Source organism: Nanorana parkeri, unplaced genomic scaffold (genome assembly GCF_000935625.1).
Source record: "Nanorana parkeri isolate BGI_ZX_2015 unplaced genomic scaffold, ASM93562v1 scaffold174, whole genome shotgun sequence".
Taxonomy (NCBI): Eukaryota; Metazoa; Chordata; class Amphibia; order Anura; family Dicroglossidae; genus Nanorana; species Nanorana parkeri.
Window position 1 is genome coordinate 1,220,424 of NW_017306442.1, and position 22,663 is coordinate 1,243,086.

Here is a 22,663-nt window from a genome sequence, read left to right on the forward strand (position 1 = left end):
TCCATTGTGTGTCCCCCCCCCCCCCCCCCGACTCATCGCTGGAAGTTTTTTAAATGCGTTTTGGTTTTTCCACGTCTCGCACGGTGGTTCGCCGCATAATTCTTCTATTTATTTATTTTATTCCCTCCTCCCCTCTGTAGAGAACGACTTTAGAAAGTGTTATAATTCACAGTAAATGTGCGTTGCCTGTGTTCGGCAGATCTTGCACCTTCCGAGCGGCTCCCATAAATCGGGAGTATTACATTCCCCCGAGCGTTGAGCCGGAGATTTAGGATTCTAATTCAGTTTCATGTTATTGCTCTGAATATCCTTTCACCAAAAACAAAGAACTTCTTTTTAAAATTGTCGGCACATTATATATCCGTCAGAAAAGTTTCTCCATCACACCGTGTATAAATTAATTTAGAGATTATATGCTATTTACAGGTGCTGAGCGAGGAGAATGAGCGTGCTTTCAAAGCTTGACTTCCGCTACAATTTTGTGTTTCAGATTTGGGTAGAGTAGGGAAGAGGTACCATGCCTATTAGGTTTTTATTTGTACTTATGCCCCTGCTGGAGAGATCTCCCTCACTTCCTGTCATAGTGACACTCTTCACACCCCAACATGTAGGTTGGGTTAAAGGAAAACTATGAGGTGAGTGCTTTTCACTCATCCTCATACTTCTAGCCGACCTGTGACAATGAGACTGTCACAGGTCGGCTCAGTAGATCGGGAGGTGAGCGAACACATACCGGCGTTCGCTCACCTCTCGATCCTGTCACGGCTTTCTGCCGTGACAGGGGAGGCCTGGATTCCCCCCTCCCCACTCCGATCCGCCAGCTCTGACTGGCGGAACGGACGGGGGAGGGGGCGGGTACAGCTGGGTCTGCCTCTAGATAGGCAGAGCCAGCTGTCACTCACGCAGCTGGGCGGTTCTCGACATCGATAACCCCATAGTTCTCCTTTAAAGCGGACATTAACCCCCTTTCACGAAAAATCACATCAGCACGCAGCTCTGCATGCTGAAATGAAATCATCTTGCATTCATTAGTTAAACATATTTTGCTTTTACTTAGTTTCTCCACTTCCTGGTTCTCTTGGGCATTAGTGATGCATACTGTGCCCAAGCGTTGCATCCTGGGAAGGCTACAGGTAGCGTTTGCTGGATCCAGAGTCAATAACTTGCACAGAGTGACTGACACCCTGAAGCCAAAGGCCTACCATAGCATTTAGAGGTGCCACACAATTCCCTCTGATCTGGTTGGTCAGGGGTCCATTCTACAGCAGCACCAAAACAAGCCTCCAGGCTGTGTCAGAACAAGCTCAGAAGAAAAGAACGAGACAGTAGGCTTCAAATCCTAGAATGTCCACCACAGTCCCCAGACTCCAGAAATCATCTTGCATTCATTGAATATACAAACATATTTTCTTTTATTTACAATGATTGTTTTTCTACTTCCTGGTTCTCTTGGGCGTTAGAGATGTAATGTGCCAAAGCATTGCATCCTGGGAAGGTTACATCAGCAGAGCATTGCTGAGAAATCTCATCTGTAATCTCATGAGATCTCAGGGAAAGGCATTTTCCTCCCCTGAGATGATGTGCATGGTCACATGTCCGAGTCGCAATGTGCCAGAGTTCCAGGAAGTAAAGGGAGATATGTTACTCTACCCTTAGTAAAAATGGCCACTGTGAGAAGAATGGGGAGGAAAAGTAAATCTAATGGCCAGAGGTTTCAGGTATTTTGTTACAGGCTTACTTCTTGTCATGAGCAGAATAAATGCTTGTATGTGCTGTTTTTATTTTTCACTGTTTCTTTTGTCTTTGTAGCATGCAGCATGTATACCGGAAGGACGTGCGAAGAGTGCTTGAAGAATGTTTCTGTGAGTATAATGGGGGATCGACTACTTATTTCAGTTTTTTGCTCCACCATGGCCAATTGGGAAGCAAGCTATCTGGTGATGTGGTGGTCCAGCTTTTTGCACCGGTCCTATCACAACATAGGAGCTAGCAGGAGAAGACGGAGCGGTATAGTGCCAGAACATTAGTTTCACTTGTGCTCAGGCATTTGGCGCCACTGTGGAGCTGGGCGGTGGCACCAACATCAAGTGTCACACAAGATTGTATTTATGCGTTTGTGTGAGTGCAGTGTATCGAGCCGCTAGCGTAGGTATCGCATCCGAATACATCAAGCTGTGTAGAGGTAACTTATGAAGCCTTCTGCCACATTAAGGAGGACCTAAGATGTGGCAAGTGAGCAAAAGACTAGTCGCCAGTATTACCCAGCAGTGGTGTAACAATACCCATAGCGGCCTATGGGGCCTGGGGTTGGAAGGGGGCCCCAAAAAGGATTACAGAAGTTGCTGACATTATTAATCAGGAAGAGCTGACATCAAGTGTACGGGCGGCGGCTATGCAGGCAGCTCTCCTGCTACCTGACTTTAATATCATTGACAGAAGAGAGTTTGCTAGCCCTGACCCCACAGTTCTCCTTTTAACAAAAATGTGTCTTATTTGTGTATCACTCGGCTGGAGATCCTCAAATCATCTCTGAATTGGTGCTGACACTGTCCTTCCTTCTGGAGGGTGGCTACTTTTGTTCCCCATGGTCCCTGTGTGTGTTGTAAAGTAGTCACCGCTCGAAGCTCGCTCCTGTGATGGCCTACAATCTCAATGCAGATTAGTAAACTAAAGGTGTGATTTGTAGTCCATCACAGCAGCAAGTTTAGTGTCCCTTCGAACATTTCTAGATGTCCCCCAGTAGAAAGCATACAATTATATCTGTAGAACTTCCCCATAAAATAGCATATCTTTTACTTTTTGCATTCAGGTCCACTTTAAGGCCTTGTTCACACGAATGCGGTGCGTTCCAGAGCGGTAGCTGCTGGAACGCACCGCAATCCCTCACAAAACTTCCCCCTGCGTTTTGGGGCGGGAGGGGTGGCGGTGCATTGAATTCTATGACACTGCTTCAACGCCCGCAGTGCGATCGGACGTGTGGTAAAACTTTGCCTGCGTTCCGTTCCACTGCAAACGCAAAAAATAGGGCTTGCTCAAAATAGCAGTTTGGCTTTTTTTTTTTTAACCTTCTCCTAAGCAGCTTTCAGAAGCAGCAAAATGCAGCAGTGGGCATGCAGAAAAAAGGCACATTTATAGATTTATGGGGGAAAAAAGACACATGGAGCAACTTAGAGCTGTGTTGATTACAGGCTGCGTTTTACCATGCATGTAAATTGGTTTAAAGGAGAACTATGGGGTTAAGGCTTTTCCGCATAGTTCTCCTTAGGGTAAGGGGAGGACACAAACTAGCGTCCTCCTGTCACCCTAGGCTCAGTATACCGCGAGCAGCTGCTCTTGGTATACTGAGACGCCGCAGCTGAAGCGGATCCCGACAATTGTGCCGGGATCCGCCCAGCTGCGTGACTGACAGCTGGCTCTGCCTATCTAGAGGCAGAGCCAGCTGTACCTGCCCCCTCCCCGTCCATCCCACCAGTCAGCGCTGGCGGATCGGAGCGGGGAGGGGGGAATCCAGCCCCTCCCCTGTCATGGCAGAGAGCCGTGACAGGATCGAGAGGTGAGCGAACGCCGGTATGTGTTCGCTCACCTCCCGATCTACTGAGCCGACCTGTGAAAGTCTCATTGTCACAGGTCGGCTAGAACTATGAGTTGAGTGAAAATCACTCACCTCATAGTTCTCCTTTTAAGAACTATTCATGCCAGCAAGTAGGATGCCTGAATGGCGTCAGTATGGCGAGTTCTGACTCATAGCGATTAAGTGAAGTGGAAGTCTCTCCGGGTAAAACTGATATATTTTTGTGATCTCTTTGTTTGCAGTGTCTGTGGTGTACAGCAAATAACACCTGTCTGGACTATCCTGTGAAGACGCTCTTTCCTCCCTCGTCTCTATGTGCCCTGTCCAATGCAAGATGGGCAGCTTGCTGGAGTAAGTAATCTTCCCATCACCAAGCAGTCCAACTATAACCAATTCGCACAGCCATTGGCCCTGCGGATCCCTGTGAATGTTCGTTCTGGGTGAATGCATGCACAACATTAACATTCTTGCTATATTTTCTTTTATAAGTCAAATATATTTTTTAAAGTCCTCTTGTAATACTGGATTATGGTCACTACATGGAGCATAGGAGTATTTGTATTATATTTTTAATTTTATGTTAGATTTTGATAGAGGGGGGTAAAGGATAAAGGCTAAATCTGGGTGGTTCCCAAATGATTGAATGGAAAGTTTTACTTGCCTTAATCCCTATTTCCACAATCTTCCTTCTGTTTGTAATGACCGGTGTGGCTGTATTGGAAATGGTGGCCCACGTCAATGAATGACCATGCGCAAACAAACCTAAAAAAGTCTGTTGGCTACTAGGTTGGACTGTCTGACTCCGGAATTGTTGTTTTTGTCCACCTTGGTATATGTAAAATGTCACCATTTGCTCCTTTTTAACCCTTTTGCTGCCAATAACTAGGGATGCACTGATACCGGTATTTAGGTATCGAGCACCGATATTAATTTCTCGGTACTCGCCAATACCGAGTACCGGAAGTCCCATTCAGAAAGCCAGGCCGCGTGTAATGACTGGCCACCTGGCTTCCTGATTAGCTGGGAAGCCGGGCGGCGTGTAAAGATTCGCCACCCGGCTTTCCAATGAGCAGGAAGCAGTCTTCAAGCTTCTCGTCACTATGTGACGAGAGAGCATGAAGCCGGCTTTCTGGCCAATCAGAAAACCGGGCGCCGTGTAATGACGCGGCACCCAGCTTCCTGATTGGCCCGGAAAGGCGGCTCCATGCTCCCTCGTCATGAGGTGACGAGAGGGCAGGAAGCCGGCTTCCCGGGCCAATCGGGAAGCCGGGCTCCGCGTCATTACACGGCACCTGGCTTCCTAATTGCCCGGGAAGCTGGCTCCATGCTCCCTCGTCTACTTCTCGGCCAATCAGGAAGCCGGGCAGCGTGTAATGACGTGGCTACTTGGCATCCGCACCGATACTCGGTGGCGGGCCCCTCTGAACAGACTCCCGGGATAGCTCTGGAAAGCCAACGGTCAGCTTTACACTGGGAGCGATTCTGGTGGGTGCACGGTGCTTGCCCGACACCTGCCGCCTTGCTTCCCCGGGCTCCGCTGCCCCTTCTGTGGGCCTAGAACTGGTATCACGGGTGCCAGCGGGTAGAGAGGGGAGAGAGAGAACGGTGAACATCTCTTCACCTCCTCGCTGCTGAATGTAGTTGGAATCGACACAGATTTCATCTCTTCTGGTTCCTCAGCTAGAGAATGGGAAAGGTAACACTAGGGTTTTAATAGACCTCAATGTCACCTAAAAGGGGACCTGTCACTACTCTTATACGATCACATAGGGTGCTTGTCAGTGTGATAGCAATATAGTGGAGTAAAAAAAAAAAAAAATTTAAATACAGAAAGATGTAAATTCCCCCATGAACGCATGCATTGTAACGTAAACATGCGTCGGGTGTGCCTACCGCATTGGTTATTCCGAATTCACTTACTGTATGTAGGTGACATCTGATAAATATGCATGGAAGTCTCTTGGGAGATTGTGCTACGAGTCAGATGATGGCGCCCCTCTAAAAGGGACTGACATTCAGTCTTTCCGATTGGATAGAAGAGGCCTGGCCTGCTCTGAGATTTTTATATTGGGAATTTCCTCCTAATTGGCTTAATTAAAGGGTCAGTACAGATAAAATACAGTTGGGAATCGGGATTGTGTAAAAGAATTGATGTTTTAATATGTGTCGCCTGTCATCACAAGCTTATCTGAAGAGAAGTGATTTGTGTTGGGGGGGATGACCGGGGTTAATGGGGATTTCCTGCTTAACCATACACCATAATTTCCATCTGTCAATGCTAAACCTGCTTTAGTTGGTTGTACAAAGATAATGTAAAGCAGAACTTCAACAAACCTCTATATACACAAATGAAATACATATAGGGGAGCTCTTTTAGCTGTCGAAGGATTAGTATCTCTGTCCATCCCGTCTTCAGATTTACACAGCTCAGCCACAGTTCAGGTAGGAGGATGACACCACTAACCATTCAGGAATACAGCTGTCATCTCTTCACTCCATCCTGCATATTTCACAGTAAGGTCTCATTCACAGTGGCAAGAGCCGGCCCGTACAAATCCGTGCGGCCGCATCGGGCCGCTCCCAAGTAGGACAGGTGCTGCGTGTGATTCCATGCAGCAGCCTGTTCTTCTCTATGGGAGTAGGCCGTCCTGCGCTCATCCAAACTGCACATCTGTGGGGCTGTCCGTACTCGTACGCAGGCAAGATGGATCCGTGTGGCTCTTACCAGTGTGAATGAGCCCTAAAGGAGCAGCAGGAGACCAATGAGGTCCTGTCTCTACTTACTCCTCCTGGTGGCTTGTTCCTTATAAGCGCACGTGTATGCAGCAGGCCTGATTAGCTTCAAAAGCTCCCCCTCCCTCTCCCAGTCTGAGTGCTGCAACACAATGGATTGATGGCTTGTTCACCAGATCCAGACCAGGTTTGGTTTTGTTTGTTTTTGGTGCAGGTAAAAAAACATACAGTAATTACAATGGTAAAACCGAGGCTAGTTCACACCATTGCGTTCAGTTTCAGAGCTTATAAAAAGCATGTAAATGCACCAGAACGCATCAAAAAAGTACATGACCATGTTTACAGAAACGCAGCCAGTTCTGGTTTGGAGATGGTGTGAACAAGCCGTGAAGGTACGGGGAAACAACGCGATTTAACAGCCTTTGAACGTGGGATGATTGTTGGCGCTCGGAGCCATGGAGCGAGTATCAGCAAAACAACAGAATTCGTTAAATGTTCAAGAGCAGCTGTTGTTAAGGTGTTTAAAGACTGGACTGTCAGCCGAAAATCTGGGTCTGAACGTGCGAATTGTGGCCGTCAGCGACTAGTCAATGTTAGGGCAGAACAGAGAGTGGCAAGACTGGTACAAGACAACAGAAGGGCAACAGTGCAGTGTCAGATTCCTCGCATCACCTTTCAACATCTCGTGGAGTCACAAGGCGGCCCAACGAAGTCATCTCGGGTGCCCAACGAAGTACTGATGGGGTGGCCCTAATAATCTGGCCACTCAGTGTATAAGATCATTTTTGATTGGATGGAACATTTTCTATTCAATGGCTACTTAGAGTGCAAGGAGCAAGCATTGTGATTTTCTTTCTTAATTTCCAGACCCCCTTTTTAATTTTTTTTTCTTGCTAGGTATGTGAAAACGAATGGCCTTATGGTACCTTTTACGCTATTTGTATTTCTTATTTATTTTTACTTTGTTTTTAAATTTTTGTTACTTTTTTATTTGTGTTTTTATTTTTATTTTTTTCCCAAACTTTATTTTAAGTTTTCAATTATAAGAATAAAATACAAGGGATGTAAACACAATACAAATACATTACAGGAAAAGAGAACAGTGTGGGAAGGCTATCTGTCAATATAGCATCAACATTTACCAATATACAATGGGAAAGATGAGCTGGTAGTGTCATCCCGGATCAAACCTTACGTGGTGGACCATAAGCGGATACCTTGTGTGTACGGGTATCTAAATTGGGTTTTGTGCCATTTGTGTTAATTTTACGATTGAAGAATATAAAGTTCCTGGACTGTATTGCGACAGGATCAAGTACTAAGTAATGTTGCTTTTTTTTAAAATTACATTTCAACAAAACCTTATTCTGGTTAAAAATAGGCAAATGGACTATACACTTATGGGTGCGCCACTAGGGAAGTCAGAAACTGAGAAGGATTTGGGGGTCATTATAGACCGCAGATTGAAGAATAGCTCGCAGTGCCAGGCTGCTGTAAACAAAGCTAGCAGAGTCCTGTCTTGCATTAAGAAGGGAATGTATTGCAGGGACAAGTCTATAATTTTGCCACTTTACAGATCAATGGTTCGGCCTCACCTGGAGTATGCGGTCCAGTTTTGGTCACCAATACTCAGAAAGGATGTCCTTGAGCTGGAAAAAGTCCTGAGGAGTGCAACAAAACTCATTAAGGGGTTCGAGGACCTAAACTAAGAAACAAGGCTGTTAAAATTAAATATGTTCTCGTTGGAGGTTAGGAGATTACGGGGGGACATGATATTCTTGTATAAACTGTGCAATGGTGACAGCAACATTGTTAACAAACTGTTCACGGTTAGCTTCGTAACAAAGACCAGAGGGCCCCAACAAAAATTGGTGGAAAAAAAATTTCAACACACAGGGCGCAAGGGGTTCTTCACAGTTAGAGCGGTTAAGGTCTGGAACTCGCTGCCCCAGGAAGTGATTTCAGCTAAGAGTGTGGAATCATTCAAGAAACTCCTGGACGAGTTCCTCGGAGAGCATAACATACAGGGGTACAGATACGCCTAAGAACAAGATCACACATGGACTCATACACACGCACACACCTGCTCGAACATAAATGCACACACACAATAGGTTGGACTTGATGGACTTGCATCTTTATTCAACCTCAAATACTATGTAACTATGGTTTCTTTCCATCAGATGGCACTAGAGAGCCACATTTCAATTTACAGCTCACTTTAATAAGGTCACACTAAAGGTACGGTCAAAATCTATTGAATGCCTATAAAAGTTGTGGAACATATTTTATTGTGCACAGAGAACACAGGACCGACAACCAAAGGACAAGGACTTTTTTTAGAAAATGTCCTCCATTGCCACAATGTTTTTATTTTTGTTGTTGGTTGGTCAAAACACAAACTTAAAGGGTCTGTAAACCCAGACATTTTGGTATCATGGCCTCTCTGTAAACAGGTTTCGTTATCAATTCTTTATATTTTAAATCTTTTTCATTTTCCTGGAGATCCTGCCATAATGGCACTTCCTGTTGCAAGCTGACTTGTGCAGTATAAACAATAAACACTCTACAATCCTCGCAAGATTGTACTGAAGCCCAAAAAAAGAAAAATGGTTCGGCTTTAGTTTTTTTTTGTAAAATGTTTAACTGAGAAATTGGCAGACTGCCGGCATCTATAAAAACGTACACCATGAATGAGGCTTAAGGTGACCTTAGTCTTGCGATGGTTGTTAAGTACTTAAAAAAAAACGTACAATCTGCCCATCTTGGACAGGCAGATCGTACTTGCGATCATCGCAAGCCCGCCCCCCTGGAGGGGTTCCGATGACCACAATGCTGAACGGGCAGTGTGCACGTGCGCACACCGGCCGTTCGGCATTTGTCTCCCGAGCATCATTCAAACCAGCCGAAAATCGTACGAGAATCGTGCAGAGTATGGAAGGCGTGCGACCATTTCTACTGTATGGTCGCATGACTTTTGTATATCGAGCATGTTGGAAAACCAGCCGAGAATCGTACGATTTTCGGCTAATTTTTATTTTTTTGGGGCTTTAGTCCTCTCAAGTCACAGAAGTGCATTTACTAATTTACTACCGTGACCCAAAGTCAGCATTATGCCAGATACTGATATCGCAAAGCCGTGCTACCGCAGGGAAAGGTGCTGACAATATTGTTGGGATCCACCTCCCTACCTAATTGACAGATGGCTCTGCCCCATTCCCTCCCCTGCCTGTCCCTATGAGTGCTGGGAGAACAGAGAGAAGGGAGGGGGGAATCCCTGCAGGGAGTGACAGTCACCACTCTTTGCAAAAATATTGTGAGCTGAGCAGTAAGAGGTTTGTGATCACCCAGCTCTCGATCTATAGAGCCATCATGTGACGGATGCAGTGTCACATGGCGGCTCTAAGTTTTGGGAAGAGTACATTTTAGTGTGTGTTGAAATTACTGCATGGGTAGATAGTCATGTACAGTACTTATTATTCATGGATCACGAAGATCCAAGAGGTTGATTCACAAGGGTGAAGAGCAAAGGAGATAGAGGACATCCCTGGTGCATCCCATGCAGTAGCAAAATCTAGGAGAGTAAAAGGCTGCATCTAGAATAAAGGTCATAGGACTGGACTAAAGTGCCCGGATTTAAGGAAATGGGATCCAAATTCCTACTTTTCAAGTACATAAAATAGACATACGGAAGGCCTATGACACACGGCCTTACCTAAGGAGAGTACAAAGCTAGGAATTCTCCGATGCCTCACTAGATGTATTAAATGGAGAAGCTGACGGACATCATCCCTTGACTGGCTTTCTGGCATGAATCCTACTCGATCTTTTCCTATGAGGGAAGTGATGCCATAGTTCATATTATTGGCCAGTATCTTCACATCTAAATTAAGCAGAGAAATTGGGTGATAGTTCGATCAGTTGGTGTGGTCAGTTTGAAGTTTGGGGATCACAGCAGCAGTCGCCGTCGTTGTTAATGAGTCCGGTCCAAAACGGTCTTGCTCCCATAGGCTGTTCAATATGAACCTAAAATGTGGAGAAACTTTCTATAGTACATGCCAGTGATGCCATCAGGACCAGAATGCTTACCGGATTTCAGTGATTTCTCCACTGCAACTGTAATTTTCAAATCGCATTGGTCTTAGGGGAAAAAAAACTTGTTTATTGAAAAATAAGTATCTTTATACTGGTTGTGTATCTAAACCCATGTATTGCAGCTTACCAGCCCTTAGATGGGGTGGCTGCGTTGTATGTTGTTGCTTTTTTCCTTTATTTTTATTGGATGATTCTGCCAGTACCACACTTCCTGTAATAGGGTGACAATGCTCACACGTACTGTATCTAGGGAGGAACAGAGTTGTCACCTTAGGCTAGCAATAAAGACCCCCCCGCCACTTTCTCCATAACATAAGAGGGAGGTGTTCGTTAGTCCTCCGAGAGCTGGAAGTAATGTAACTGATAAGAGTGAAGCTTAAAGGAGAACTATGAGGTGAGTGAAGATCATTCATCCTTATAGTTAGAGCCGACCTGTGACAATGAAACTGTCACACGTCGGCTCTATAGATCGGGAAGTGAGCGAACTTCCCGATCGTCTCCCTGCAGTGAGCGGTGACTGTCAGTCCTCTCTCCCCGCATGGTTCCCCCTCCCGCTCCAATCCTCCAGCACTCACTGGAGGGATGGACAGGGGAGGGGGCGGGCACAGCTGGCTCTCCTAGATTGGCAGAGCCCGCTGTCAATCAGCTAGCTGGGTGGATCTCGATAGTATTGTCAGAATTTATCCTCGCTATATATTGAGCTTTGGGAGGAGGTTAGTATATGTCCTCTCGTGACCCTTAAGAGAACTATCGGATAAAAAGGTTACCCCATAGTTCTCTCTTAAGCTGAGAGCACAAAAACGTATCCGCTTACAAGATTTCTGGCTGGATCCACAGGAATTCTCACTGCTCAAATAGATATAATAAAAACATTTCATTTGATATAATAGACTAAAAGGGGATAAATGGTAGAAGTTTATTGTTGGGGTTTCCATACACTTTAGGCCTACAGTGTGTTAGCAAACGGAATATCATTCAGTTAGTAATTGTAAAAATAAAAACTAAAAATGCTGAAATTCCAGTTTTCTTCTCTTTTTAAGTTTTATGCGCTTTATATAAATGCGTGTCCTTGAACTAATGCAGCTCATTACTAAGAAATGTAATTAATAAATTATGTAAATGTGCTATGCTAATATAAAGTGATAGTCATGGAATAATAGACATGAACTGGCGCTTGTTGGCATTTGTGCCTTCTATAATCTATGCAAACTAGCCTGTTAAATACCTCCACCGCATTCAAAGCTATTAGCATAACTGTCTGCTAATAATGCAAATTCTCAGCAAGGCAGTGACGGATCGGCACTGTTCACTCAACGAGTGCCGTTACACCACCAAAAACAAATGAGTCCATTTACATAAAATAATAAAAAAAGAAAAACAACATTCTGTATTTGAAAGAAAAATATAACAATCCAGTCGATGATTGCAGCATTGTTTAGTGACTAGCAGTTAGCAGATGCGGTCACTAGGTGGCGGAACGCATCGTAGATCACAAGAAGAACCCCCCCCCTTCATTGTAACAATGCGTTGTAGGAGTTCTTAAATTGCTGCCAGCTGCGTAGACGTCTGATATTGCAAATCATTAAAATTCTTCATTTATAAATCTTATCGACTGCTTGTGTTCTGCCATTACGCCTAAATTATGCTCTTAATATTGAAGGCTGCGAGATTCGGAGACGTGCTGAAAGGGAAAATTATAGTTTATTTCCACAAACTGCCGTCTGAAGTTGTTATTTTAAAGTTTACCTAAAAGTAATTATTTTTTTTGGTGTGACTTTTTATGTGCTTGATGTGCCATATTTTATTAGACTTGTCTATACACATGAAAAACCTCACTGGCTCAACCTTTTTACCAAGAAGGAACTTTGGGAAATTATTGGGGGCCGGGGGATTCCTGCTAATTACTATATCTACAGGTTACGGTACACTAGCAGGAATGGTAAGGGGAAATAAAAGAATAAGGAATGTGGTACACTTTGCATTATTGACACCTATTAACAATTATCTTGAAGAGTAATATTGTAGAATGAAAAAAATATTATAGGCCAGAAAAGAAATCAAACAGTGAAAAATGTATTGCACCTCACATTGGTAGTCGGTGGGAAAGGACCCTGTTACACTGGTGCCCATTGGGGGTAAGTGGAAAAAATGTCCTCTTATATTGGTGGTCAGTAAGGAGATTGCACCCTTACATTGCTGGGTATGTAAGAAAAATTTCCCTTACAGTGGTAGGTAACTGTATAGAATGTCCCCTTGCTGGGTCAGTGGGAGAAGGGCTCTATTACACTGGTAGCCATTGGTAGTTAGTGTGAAGAATGTCCCCTTACATTGGTGGCCCCTGTGAAGAATGCCCCTTCCATTGGTGGTTGGTCAGTGTGAAGAAATTCCCTTTCATTGGTGGGTCAGTTGGAGAAGCGACCTATTTTACACTGATGGCCATTGGTGGTCAGTAGGAAGAATGTCCCCTTACATTGGTGGTCAGTAGGAAGAATGTCCCCTTACATTGGTGGTCAGTAGGAAGAATGTCCCCTTACATTGGTGGTCAGTAGGAAGAATGTCCCCTTACATTGGTGGTCAGTAGGAAGAATGTCCCCTTACATTGGTGGTCAGTATGAAGAATGTCCCCTTACATTGGTGGTCAGTGAGAGAAGGACCCTATTACACAGGTGGCTTTGGTGGTTAATGGGAAGAATGTCCCCTTACCTTGATGGTCAGTGAGGAGAATGTTCCCTTACATTAGTGGTCAGTGGGTAACATTTTTCCTTACATTGGTGGTTAGTTGGAAGAATGTCCCCTTACCTATAAGTAAAAACATAATTGCTTATTGATGTGAATGGTTACATTCATTGCTCAAGGAACCCCTAGCAACCTCTGCAGGAACCCTGGTTGAGAGAGGCTGTAGAGAGTGAAAGATCAGAGTATGGTGGCAGCATCATTGTTGAACAGCTGCAGAGTTAAACTCCATTATCCACACAGGGAGTCTTTTCATACAGTATGGGCAGAGAGATAAACTTGCATTAAGTAGACCAATAAAGCTCAATCATGCAGCTCTGCTAAGCAGGATGCACAGGGGCTTTTTTTTCATCTGGGCTGCTTTTCTAATCCACGTAGGTAATATGATTTCAAAATAAACTCAGAACCAGCTTGCTGCAACTTGGAAGCAGGTCACAGAGTACCGGTGCATTGTGCCCTGATCCTCAGGAAGTCGGGCAGTGGATCATGACCCATCGCCCGGCTTCGTGAGTGCCTGTGAAGCCGGTGCTCTAGCGAGAGAACACCGGCATCAGAGGCTGCCTGGCTTCCTGACCAATTAGGAAGCCGAGAAGCGAGTCATGACGTGCTGCCAGGCTTCCTGATTGGCTAAGAAACGGCTTTACTTGTTCATAGGCAGCCTGGCTTCCTGACCAAGCAGGAATCCGGGAGGAGGGTCATTACGTGCTGCCCGGCTTCTTGATTGGTTAGGAAGCAAGGCTGCTTAGCAACACGTGAAGCCGGCTTCCCAGCCAATCAGGGAGGCGGGTCATAACCCAGCGCCCGGCTTCCTGATTGGAAAGAAAGCCGGATCCATGCTCTCTATGCACTACCGGTCAGAGGGAGATTTTCCGGTATCGGAGGTAAGTATTGGAGCATTTGGGCGAGTACTTGGGCGATTCTGCGGCATTGCCACTGGACATGTACCACTGTTATTGAGCAGGTTTTTGATTTTTTTACCTTTTTGGGATAAAGGTTTACATAAAAACATATCGATTGTGAGAACCCCCATCAGCGCTTCATGGTTTGTTTCAACCCTCTATTTGCCACTTTTGGTGGACAGCCTGGTCTGGTAAAGGAAGTTTAAAACAATAAACAATAGACTTGCCCCATTTGAAGATTGGTTAGCTGCAGTATGCTACATGTTTGCTTTTGGGTTTAAATACACTTTAAGAATGTTTATAGAAAATCCACTTTAAGCTGGTGCAGCTAAGTGCATTTATATTACAGCCCCCCTTTGAAGCACTAGCCCTCTCGAAGCACCCCGCTGTTTGATCTGAGTCATATACTGAATACTATTACAAGTACTAACCACATTCAGTTCCAGAACAATATTTTTGCCTATAGTGGTCCTTTAGGGAATGGACACCATACACCTCCATGTTTGCCTTACCTGGACAGAGCCAAGCGAAGATTTTCCACCGAGCTATAGACATAACTGCTTGAAAAGCATTTTTTCTTTCTGGATGGAGGGTTTCATTAATAAAAGTGAAGCCTGTGTCCTCTGCACCTGTGCTGATGATCTTGTAGGATCCTGTGAGATGTGAACCCCACATTTCATTATTAAGTGCCAAATTAGTGACTGGCAGGATGTGCGGCTCTAGCCGAGGCCGTGACCCAGGCTGGTGCGAGCATCTCTCTGCCATTATACGGCAGTGCAAAAGTTTGCTTACTGCTCAGTCTGTAAATCTATGACAAGCTTAACAAGATGTCATTACAGAGGCTAATTCTGCCCCGGGAGTATAGAAGCCGGGTAATGAGACGGAGTCCAGCCGTGCCGGAGAGGGCTGACTACCTTTACATGGAGAAGCCTGCATTGTAAGCTCAAATCATGGCAGCAGTGCCGTATAATGAGTGTAATATCTGCCACCTCCTACTGGGTATTGTATGATGTTCAGAACGTGCTTCTTCTTTTTTATGGTTCCTTCATCGAGGAACATCAGCACAAATCAGTTTGTAGGCTCCAGTGAGCAGCTTTACAAGACAAAAGAAGCTTACTGATATTTGTGCTTTTAAGGTGAAGCTGAAAGCTGACCTCCAGACAAACAGTTGATGAATACAGGGATGAAATGCATCTAGCGGAGCTGTATTAACTGCCAAATGATTTGTATTTCTGTACATCCGGTCTTGATATTTATACAGCTCTACCACACAGCACAACTATGTCTGGCAGGGCAGGAGGACTGAGTGCTGCTTCACCTTTTACTGTCCAGTCCCAGGCCAAGGGAGGGACAAAACCTGTTCTACTGAACAGCAGCAGACTAATGAGCTCATCTCTCTGTGTTCTCTTCTCCTATCAGCATGCTCTTTGCATGGCAGCACACCTTATTAGATCCTTGTGCTGCTTTTCCCTCCTTCATCCAAGTGCTGCTGTACAGGGAGTGCAAGAGACCTTTACCAAGTCAAATTCTGCTTTCTTATTGTCCCATGCCTTGGTGTGAGCCTGAAGTGACGAGGAAGGCATCCCTTTGCAGCTCTCAGCTGAGCCCCACTAGAGATGAGCCAGCAGTTGTACAGACAGAGAGGGGCATGAGTGCCTGTGGCTGATGTGGATGCTTGACACACCGGAGATGATGGTGCTGACGACTGGATGCCAGAGGTAGCTTGTGGTTGGTAGCAGATCGGACGGCACTGGTGTGAGGAGCTGAAGCGAAGTCAGGAACAAGCCACGGTAACGTGCGGGCAGGGGGGTAAAGAAGCAGGAGGCAAAAGCGATGTCAGGAGCAAGCCTGGTCGTACACTTGCAAGCAGAGTGGTACCAAATCAGAAGACAGAAGGATGGTCACAAAACATGGTGTTGAACGTGCACATAATTTTCATGCATGCGCATTCCTATGCGCAATATTGGCAGGAGCTGTACTATAGGGGCTGACTGATGTACCCTGATACTTATTCCATCGCTGTGTCAATGAATGCATGGCTAATATATTCACACATTGGCTGCATCAATAGTTCATGTGCTGACAAGAAGCATGCTGATAGGAGGAGGAAGCAGATTTACAGAGATGAGCTCATCACTGTGCTGCTTCCTCTTTGGGCCTGTTTACACCAGCCCAAGCATATTATGTTCTATGTAACGCACACACTGGTATGCATTACGTACGGTTAGTGCAATGTGTTGAAACCACTTATCACGTTTTCCCTTTTTTTTTTTTTATTACAATGTAAAACTTCTTTAAACGTTTTGCAGCGCAGCATGTTGTGGAGTGCTGCATTTTTACACATTGCACCTGTATGTTGTGAACAGGGCCTGTAGGCAACAGTTTCCTATGCGGCCTTGCGTTGAGCCTGCAATGATCAACAGTGGTCAATGCAGGCTCAACGCAAGGGCGCATAGAAAGCAATAGTTGTCTAAGGGCCCTGTTCACAACATACAGGTGCATTGCTCAGTGCTCCTGGTGTGAATAAGCACTTTCATTGTCCAGTCACAGGCAGGGGCTGGCCCATGACAACCTGGGCTCAGAGAAAGTGGGCTGAACGATGCTGCCGGTCCGACTGAGGACATCTAGTTGTGTGAAAAAAAAATTGCACTGCGGGGGAATCTCTGGACTGAAGGTGAATATGACAGTAAAAAGCTTGTTTTGATATATAATTTTTAATGGGTTATTCATTTTTACCTTCTTTGTGGCTGAAGTTCTACGTGAACATTTAAAAAAAATGATCTTTATGTGCATATTTTGCCGTCTTGATCTGCAAAAATAAATCCAATGCAAAATAAAAGGAGAAGGTGAGAAAGCCAAAAGTATTTGGAGTGAATGATCGATTTACACCCTGCATTGCGGATTTTGCAGACCCCCAGACTGCGGCAGTATACGATCCATGGTCCAATGACTGCAGTTATTAAGAAAATCCAGCCGCATCTCTGGCTTGCCGAGAGTGACAAGCCACTACCCATGTTTACAGCATATACCGCACTGTCACCTACTCCCATGTTCCCTAATAGATATTCTTCAAGCGTAACGATGGAGATGTACAACAGGACACCCCTGTTCAGGAATAATGTTATTCTGTAACTGTTCATTCCCCTGTCACCTGAAGCAGCCATTATCCAACAGATCTCAGCTTGATCTCTTGATACATTGGCATTCCGTGCTGCATATGCTTTGGTATTGCTGCCGGGGACCGTAAAAGCGCCTACCCCTTCCGGCAGCGTGGCAATTATTGATGAGCGGTGGAACCCCCAGGATTCTTCAGGCACTTTGATGTTCACCTTTATACCTGAAAATATGAAGAAATAAAAATGCACCTTGTGTGCCACAACATCAAATATCTGCTACTTTGTGTGTATAAAGAGATATAGCGTTGTCAGTGAGAGCTTACTTTGAATTATTGTAGTGTTTACATGACATTTTGTTTTTGTGGCTTTTTTCCTATTTTTTTCTACTTGTACTTCTACATTTTTGTTATATAGAGACGTGCAACTTAGGAGATGTCATTGGCTCAAAGTCTCCTTCTTAAAGCTGAACTCAATCTTTCTCTTCAGTTTTGCACAGTTGTATGGGATCCCCTCCTGCACACTGAGCTTTTGTGCCCACATATCTGTTTTGGTGACTTTGATTGTATAAAGAAAATAAATGGAAAGGGGAAAAAATATATAGATATATATAGAAATATATATCTATATATATGTAAATATACACATACATTGCCAAAAGTATTGGGACACCCCTGAAAATCATTGGTTTCAAGTGTTCCAATCACCTCCATGGCCACAGGCACCTCAAACACCTCGGCATGCAGACGCTTCTACAAACATTTGTGAAAGAATGGGTCGCTCTCAGGAGCTCAGTGAATACAAGCGTGGTACCGTAAGGCCCCGTTCACACTGAGCGATTTATCGCAGTGATATCGCTCATATTTCGGCGCGATATCGCTCTATGTAGCTTCTCCAATACATTTCAATGGAGCTGTTCACATCTCGTTCGCTCAATATCGCTTGTAGCTCGTCGCTGGTAGCTTGTCGCTCCTACATGACCCTTTTTTAGAGCGATTTTGCTCCTGATTGCATACAGCCCAATAGGAAAAAGTTGCGCAATATCGCTCAAAGTCGCGCGATTTTCATGTCGCTCAGTGTGAACGGGGCCTAATAGGTTGCCACCTGTGCAATAAGTCCATCCGTGAAATTTCCTTGCTACTAAATATTCCGCGGTCACCTGTTAGTGGTATTATAACAAAGTGGAAGCAACTCAGCCACGAAGTGGTAGACCACGTAAAATGACAGAGCGGGGTCACCGTATGCATTACATCACCAAGTGCAATGCAAACGTTGGATGCAGTGGTGTGAAGCACGCCGCCACTGGGCTCTAGAGAAGTGGAGACGTGTTCTCTGGAGTGACGAATCACGCTTCTCTGTCTGGAAATCCGATGGACGTGTCTGGGTTTGGTGGTTGCCAGGAGAACGGTACTTGTCTGACTGCATCGTGCCAAGTGTAAGGTTTGGTGGAGGGGGGATTATGGTGTGGGGTTGTTTTTCAGGGGTTGGGCTTGGCCCCTTAGTTTCAGTGAAGGGAACTGTTAAGGCATCAGCATACCAAGACATTATGGACAATTTCATGCTCCCAACTTTGTGGAAACAGTTTGGGGATGGCCCCTTCCTGTTTCAACATGACTGCGCACCAGTGCACAAAGCAAGATCCATAAATACATGGATGAGTGAGTTTGGGGTGGAGGAACTTGACTGGCCTGCACAGAGTTCTGACCTCAACCCGATAGAACACCTTTGGGATGAATTAGAGCGGAGACTGCAAGCCCGGTCTTCTCCTCCAACATCAGTACCTGACCTCACAAATGCGCTTCTGGAAGAATGGTCAAACATTCCCATAGACACACTCCTGAACCTTGTGGGTGCCTTCCTAGAAGAGTTGAAGCAGTTATAGCTGCAAGGGCGGGCCAACTAAATGTTGAACCCTACGGACTAAGACCGGGATGCCATTAAAGTTAATGTGCGTGTAAAGGCAGGAGACCCAATACTTTTGGCAATATAATGTGTATGTGTGTGTGTGTGCCAGTCCATCTGTTCATTATTCCATTTCTGACATTTTCTCGTTTCTTTTGTATCTTTCAGTAAACTTTGAAGCGCTGATTATCGCCATGTCGGTGGTGCTGGGAGCGATCCTTTTAAGTGTCTTTGTCTGCTGCTGTTACTGCTGCTACTGCAGGAAGAGTTCAAGAACCAGGCTGTAAGTACCTCATTCGTTGATGTTGCTGCTTTAACTGAACCATTTCTGATGTCTTAAGATTCTCCCACCTACCCAGGTTATAGTACAGCTAGTATTAGCTATTCACAATCACCTGGACTTGTTCTGTGATGTTGAAGACCTTTTGCTGCTCATCCAAAAAGCTTTCTCAGCTGAGAAACATCTTCATTACAGAACAAGTTACAGTTGATAGTGAATAATTTATCCGCCGCATGACTTCCTGATTGCCCAGGAAGCAGGCTCCCTGCTTTTTGGCCCGCTCGATGCTGATTGGCCAGGAAGCCGGCTCCATGTTCCCTCGCGGCACTGCCGGTCAGAGGAAATCTCCCTCTGACCGGATGTTCAGTTATCGAGTGTAAGTATCTGAGCATTTGGGTGAGCACGAGTACTCGGTATCAGCACCAATACCAATACTAGTATCAGTGCATACCTATCAAAAAACATATGCCGGCAATGTACATCGAGTGTACATGAAGCAGGCATATGCAGTGGATGTATATGAAAACAGAAACTTTGATCTTTTGTTAGCTTTCCTCTCCATATCCTCCTGGAAATGGATGCCTCTGTGCTGTACAAGCAATGTGTGTATATCTCCCCCCCCAGAGAGTGTATTGTGTGTAAAGGTAGAGTTGGTGTTCAGTGATCGTGTTACAATGGGTGACAAGGAAGTGGGTAGCTCCTCAGAAGTTTTTTCTCTTGGGCTCTCATGAACATGATCTATATAATCCCTTACTCATAGGTTATTATACCTTTTAAACCTATCGCTAATGACGACCCTCCTAATCGAGTGATTATCAAAGGTGGAGAGTTGTCCACCTTTGATTCATATGAAAGGAACTTCTGTATGAATTTGACGTACATTTTTATGACGCTCTTTCATGTTCCCCCTCCTTCCTCTATTATGTAGTGTCTCTATAAATGCTTGTTTTACTCGTGACGCGCAGACTTTATACTGCAACTACATACCTGCAAAATGTTGATTGCTTTGTTACTTTGATCCCTTTTCAAATAAGGGTACGTTCACACCAGATGCAGTGCGTTCGGGACCGATTTTGGCCAGGAACGCACTGCGGCCGGCTCACTTTTTTGTGGGGCAGGAGGGGGCGTGGCGGGCCATTGAAGTGAATGGCACCGTAGCCACGCCCTCCGGCCGCAATGCGATCGCCCGCATGGGATCGCAAGGCACATTGTGCTTGCGATGCGGTGCAATCAAAATGCTGATGCCACTCTCTATGCTCTGCCAGACATTGGAGTGGTTACTCCACACTGCGCCTGCAGTTTACGGCCCATTCATTAAATGCAGACCTCAGTGTGGAGCCTATGGTGTCCCATGGAGTTCTCTATGCTAAAAGTGATATTTTAAACATTGCTATTGCTATGAGATAGCTTTCAGACCTTCTGCATACAAAAAAAAAAAGTGTTGTCTTTTCTCCTAGCAATTTAAAAAAAATCTGTGTACATGGTCTGCAGTGCAGTGTACTCTCTGCTCCATTGAATCCAAGTGCCGAGGACAATGCTACTCACAGGAGTAGATAATGGTGCTGATGGATGGAGCAATGAGAGGCAGCTTGCATTACCAAAGAAAAGTAAAAATGTCAGGTAAGTCACTACAGTTCCACTCTAACACAGCATTGGAAGGGAGGTTGGTCACATGACAGGTCACCTAATGGACTCTCCTCCTCCTGGAATTTTGGCTTTTATTTATTTTGGATTTCCTTCATTTGAATGCCATGAAACTGCTTTATAAATGGGGCCTTGTGTGTTAAAGGAGAACTATGGGGTTAAGTCTTTTCCCCATAGTTCTCCTTAGGGTAACGGGAGGACACAAAAGAGGTTTTTTGAATGCTTCAGTATGGGAAAAATCTCTCTCTGTTCAGATGTAATCCTTCGGATGCATCAAAGCACTTACTCCTTGATGACATCTCATTGTCTAAATGTTGGTTTCCTGGATGTCATGCTGAGCCCTTGGCTTCAATGCTGGCTGGACTCAGTAATATTTTTTCGGTAACAAAATGGCTTCCTCCATCGTGTTGTCAGCAGGGCCTCTTGATGTAAAAAGGTACGTTATTTTCTAACCACAGAATGTGACCGCTTCTGTTCTATTTTATCTTTCCTAGTAGACTGGAAGCAGAAGAGGAGAATCTTATCCGAGAGAGAGAAAAGAGGAAACAGGAATCCCTCCAGAGGTACATTGTTTACTGTCATTTTGTGCAGCGGACGGCTCTATGAATTATTAAGAGCCTCGTTATTTAAACTAGATAAATAAACCAGCGAGACTTCTCTTCTCCTCAATGGAGGCATTGGTGACGAGGCCGACAAAGTGACAGCACTGTGTACGCTGCTGACGTCAATACTGGTGGGTGTTTGGGGTGATAAACAATTTTTGCTGGGTGATTGATCTCTCAGTGATGATGGAAGAAGCAGACTTTGGACTGAAACCACTGGCTGGTACCACAACCAAACACACACGCGTTTTGACTTTATGTAATCTTTTCTGCCTTTCAGTTGGTAGGGTTTTTTATTTATTTTATTTTGTATTTATTTTTTGACCAGCCGAATCTATATTATTTTTAGTAACCTGTCCTTTTCTGTCGATAAGGACAGGTTAGTGTCTCTGAAAAAGTTTTCATGCTGTCTGTACCTTTCTGTCACAACTATACCCCCTATTTCTTGTACAGGAATTTGGGAGGAAGTCTCCCTGAAGAGGTCACAGATGGAGATAAAAATCTTAAGGAACCTTTTTATTCCCCACAAAAAAAAATTTGACTAGAGTTGAGTTTTAACGAGTTCAGCTCACATCTGTACACCCCTTATAGACCAGGGCCATTTTTACATTTCTGTTAGGGGCCCAATGATTACGCAATTATTTAAAGGAAAAACAAGGCTCTCTTTCTGTGATATTGTCTTGCAAAAAAGATTTTATTTTTTATGCAATGCATATACAAAAATACAACCAGAAAAAATAAATAATTACAGTAGACAAAAAGTATAAATTCTGTAATACGTCCTATGTAGAATTACACCAAAATATAATTCTGGTACAAAGTATAGCAAAGTTAGTACAATAAAATAAAGGTTTTTGGGGGGGTTGTTTTTTTTTTTACAATTTTGTTATTTTTGTTTATTTATAATAGGTATTTATCTAGCGACGACACCTTTACACAGAGCCTTACATAGTGCACATTCACATCAGTCCCTGCCCTCGAGCTTACAGTCTACGGTTCCTATCTGACAGCCATACATACAGGGCCAATTTCGGCAGGAGCCAATTATCCTACCAGCATGAGTGTGGGAGGAAACCCACTCAAGCACATGG

At 44.6% G+C, this 22,663-nt stretch overlaps 1 protein-coding gene across 1 annotated transcript in view; it reads left to right on the top strand.

Moving 5' to 3' along the window:
* The first annotated feature begins 1,804 nt into the window (after positions 1–1,804).
* Positions 1,805–22,663, top strand: part of LOC108785694 (pituitary tumor-transforming gene 1 protein-interacting protein-like) — a 45,431-nt gene continuing 24,572 nt past the window's right edge. Inside the window, exons 1-4 of the mRNA XM_018554818.1 lie at positions 1,805–1,862; positions 3,814–3,922; positions 19,215–19,329; positions 21,468–21,533. Coding sequence (XP_018410320.1) covers positions 1,818–1,862; positions 3,814–3,922; positions 19,215–19,329; positions 21,468–21,533 — 335 coding nt within the window. The 5' untranslated portion in view covers positions 1,805–1,817. The remainder of the gene's footprint in view (positions 1,863–3,813; positions 3,923–19,214; positions 19,330–21,467; positions 21,534–22,663) is intronic.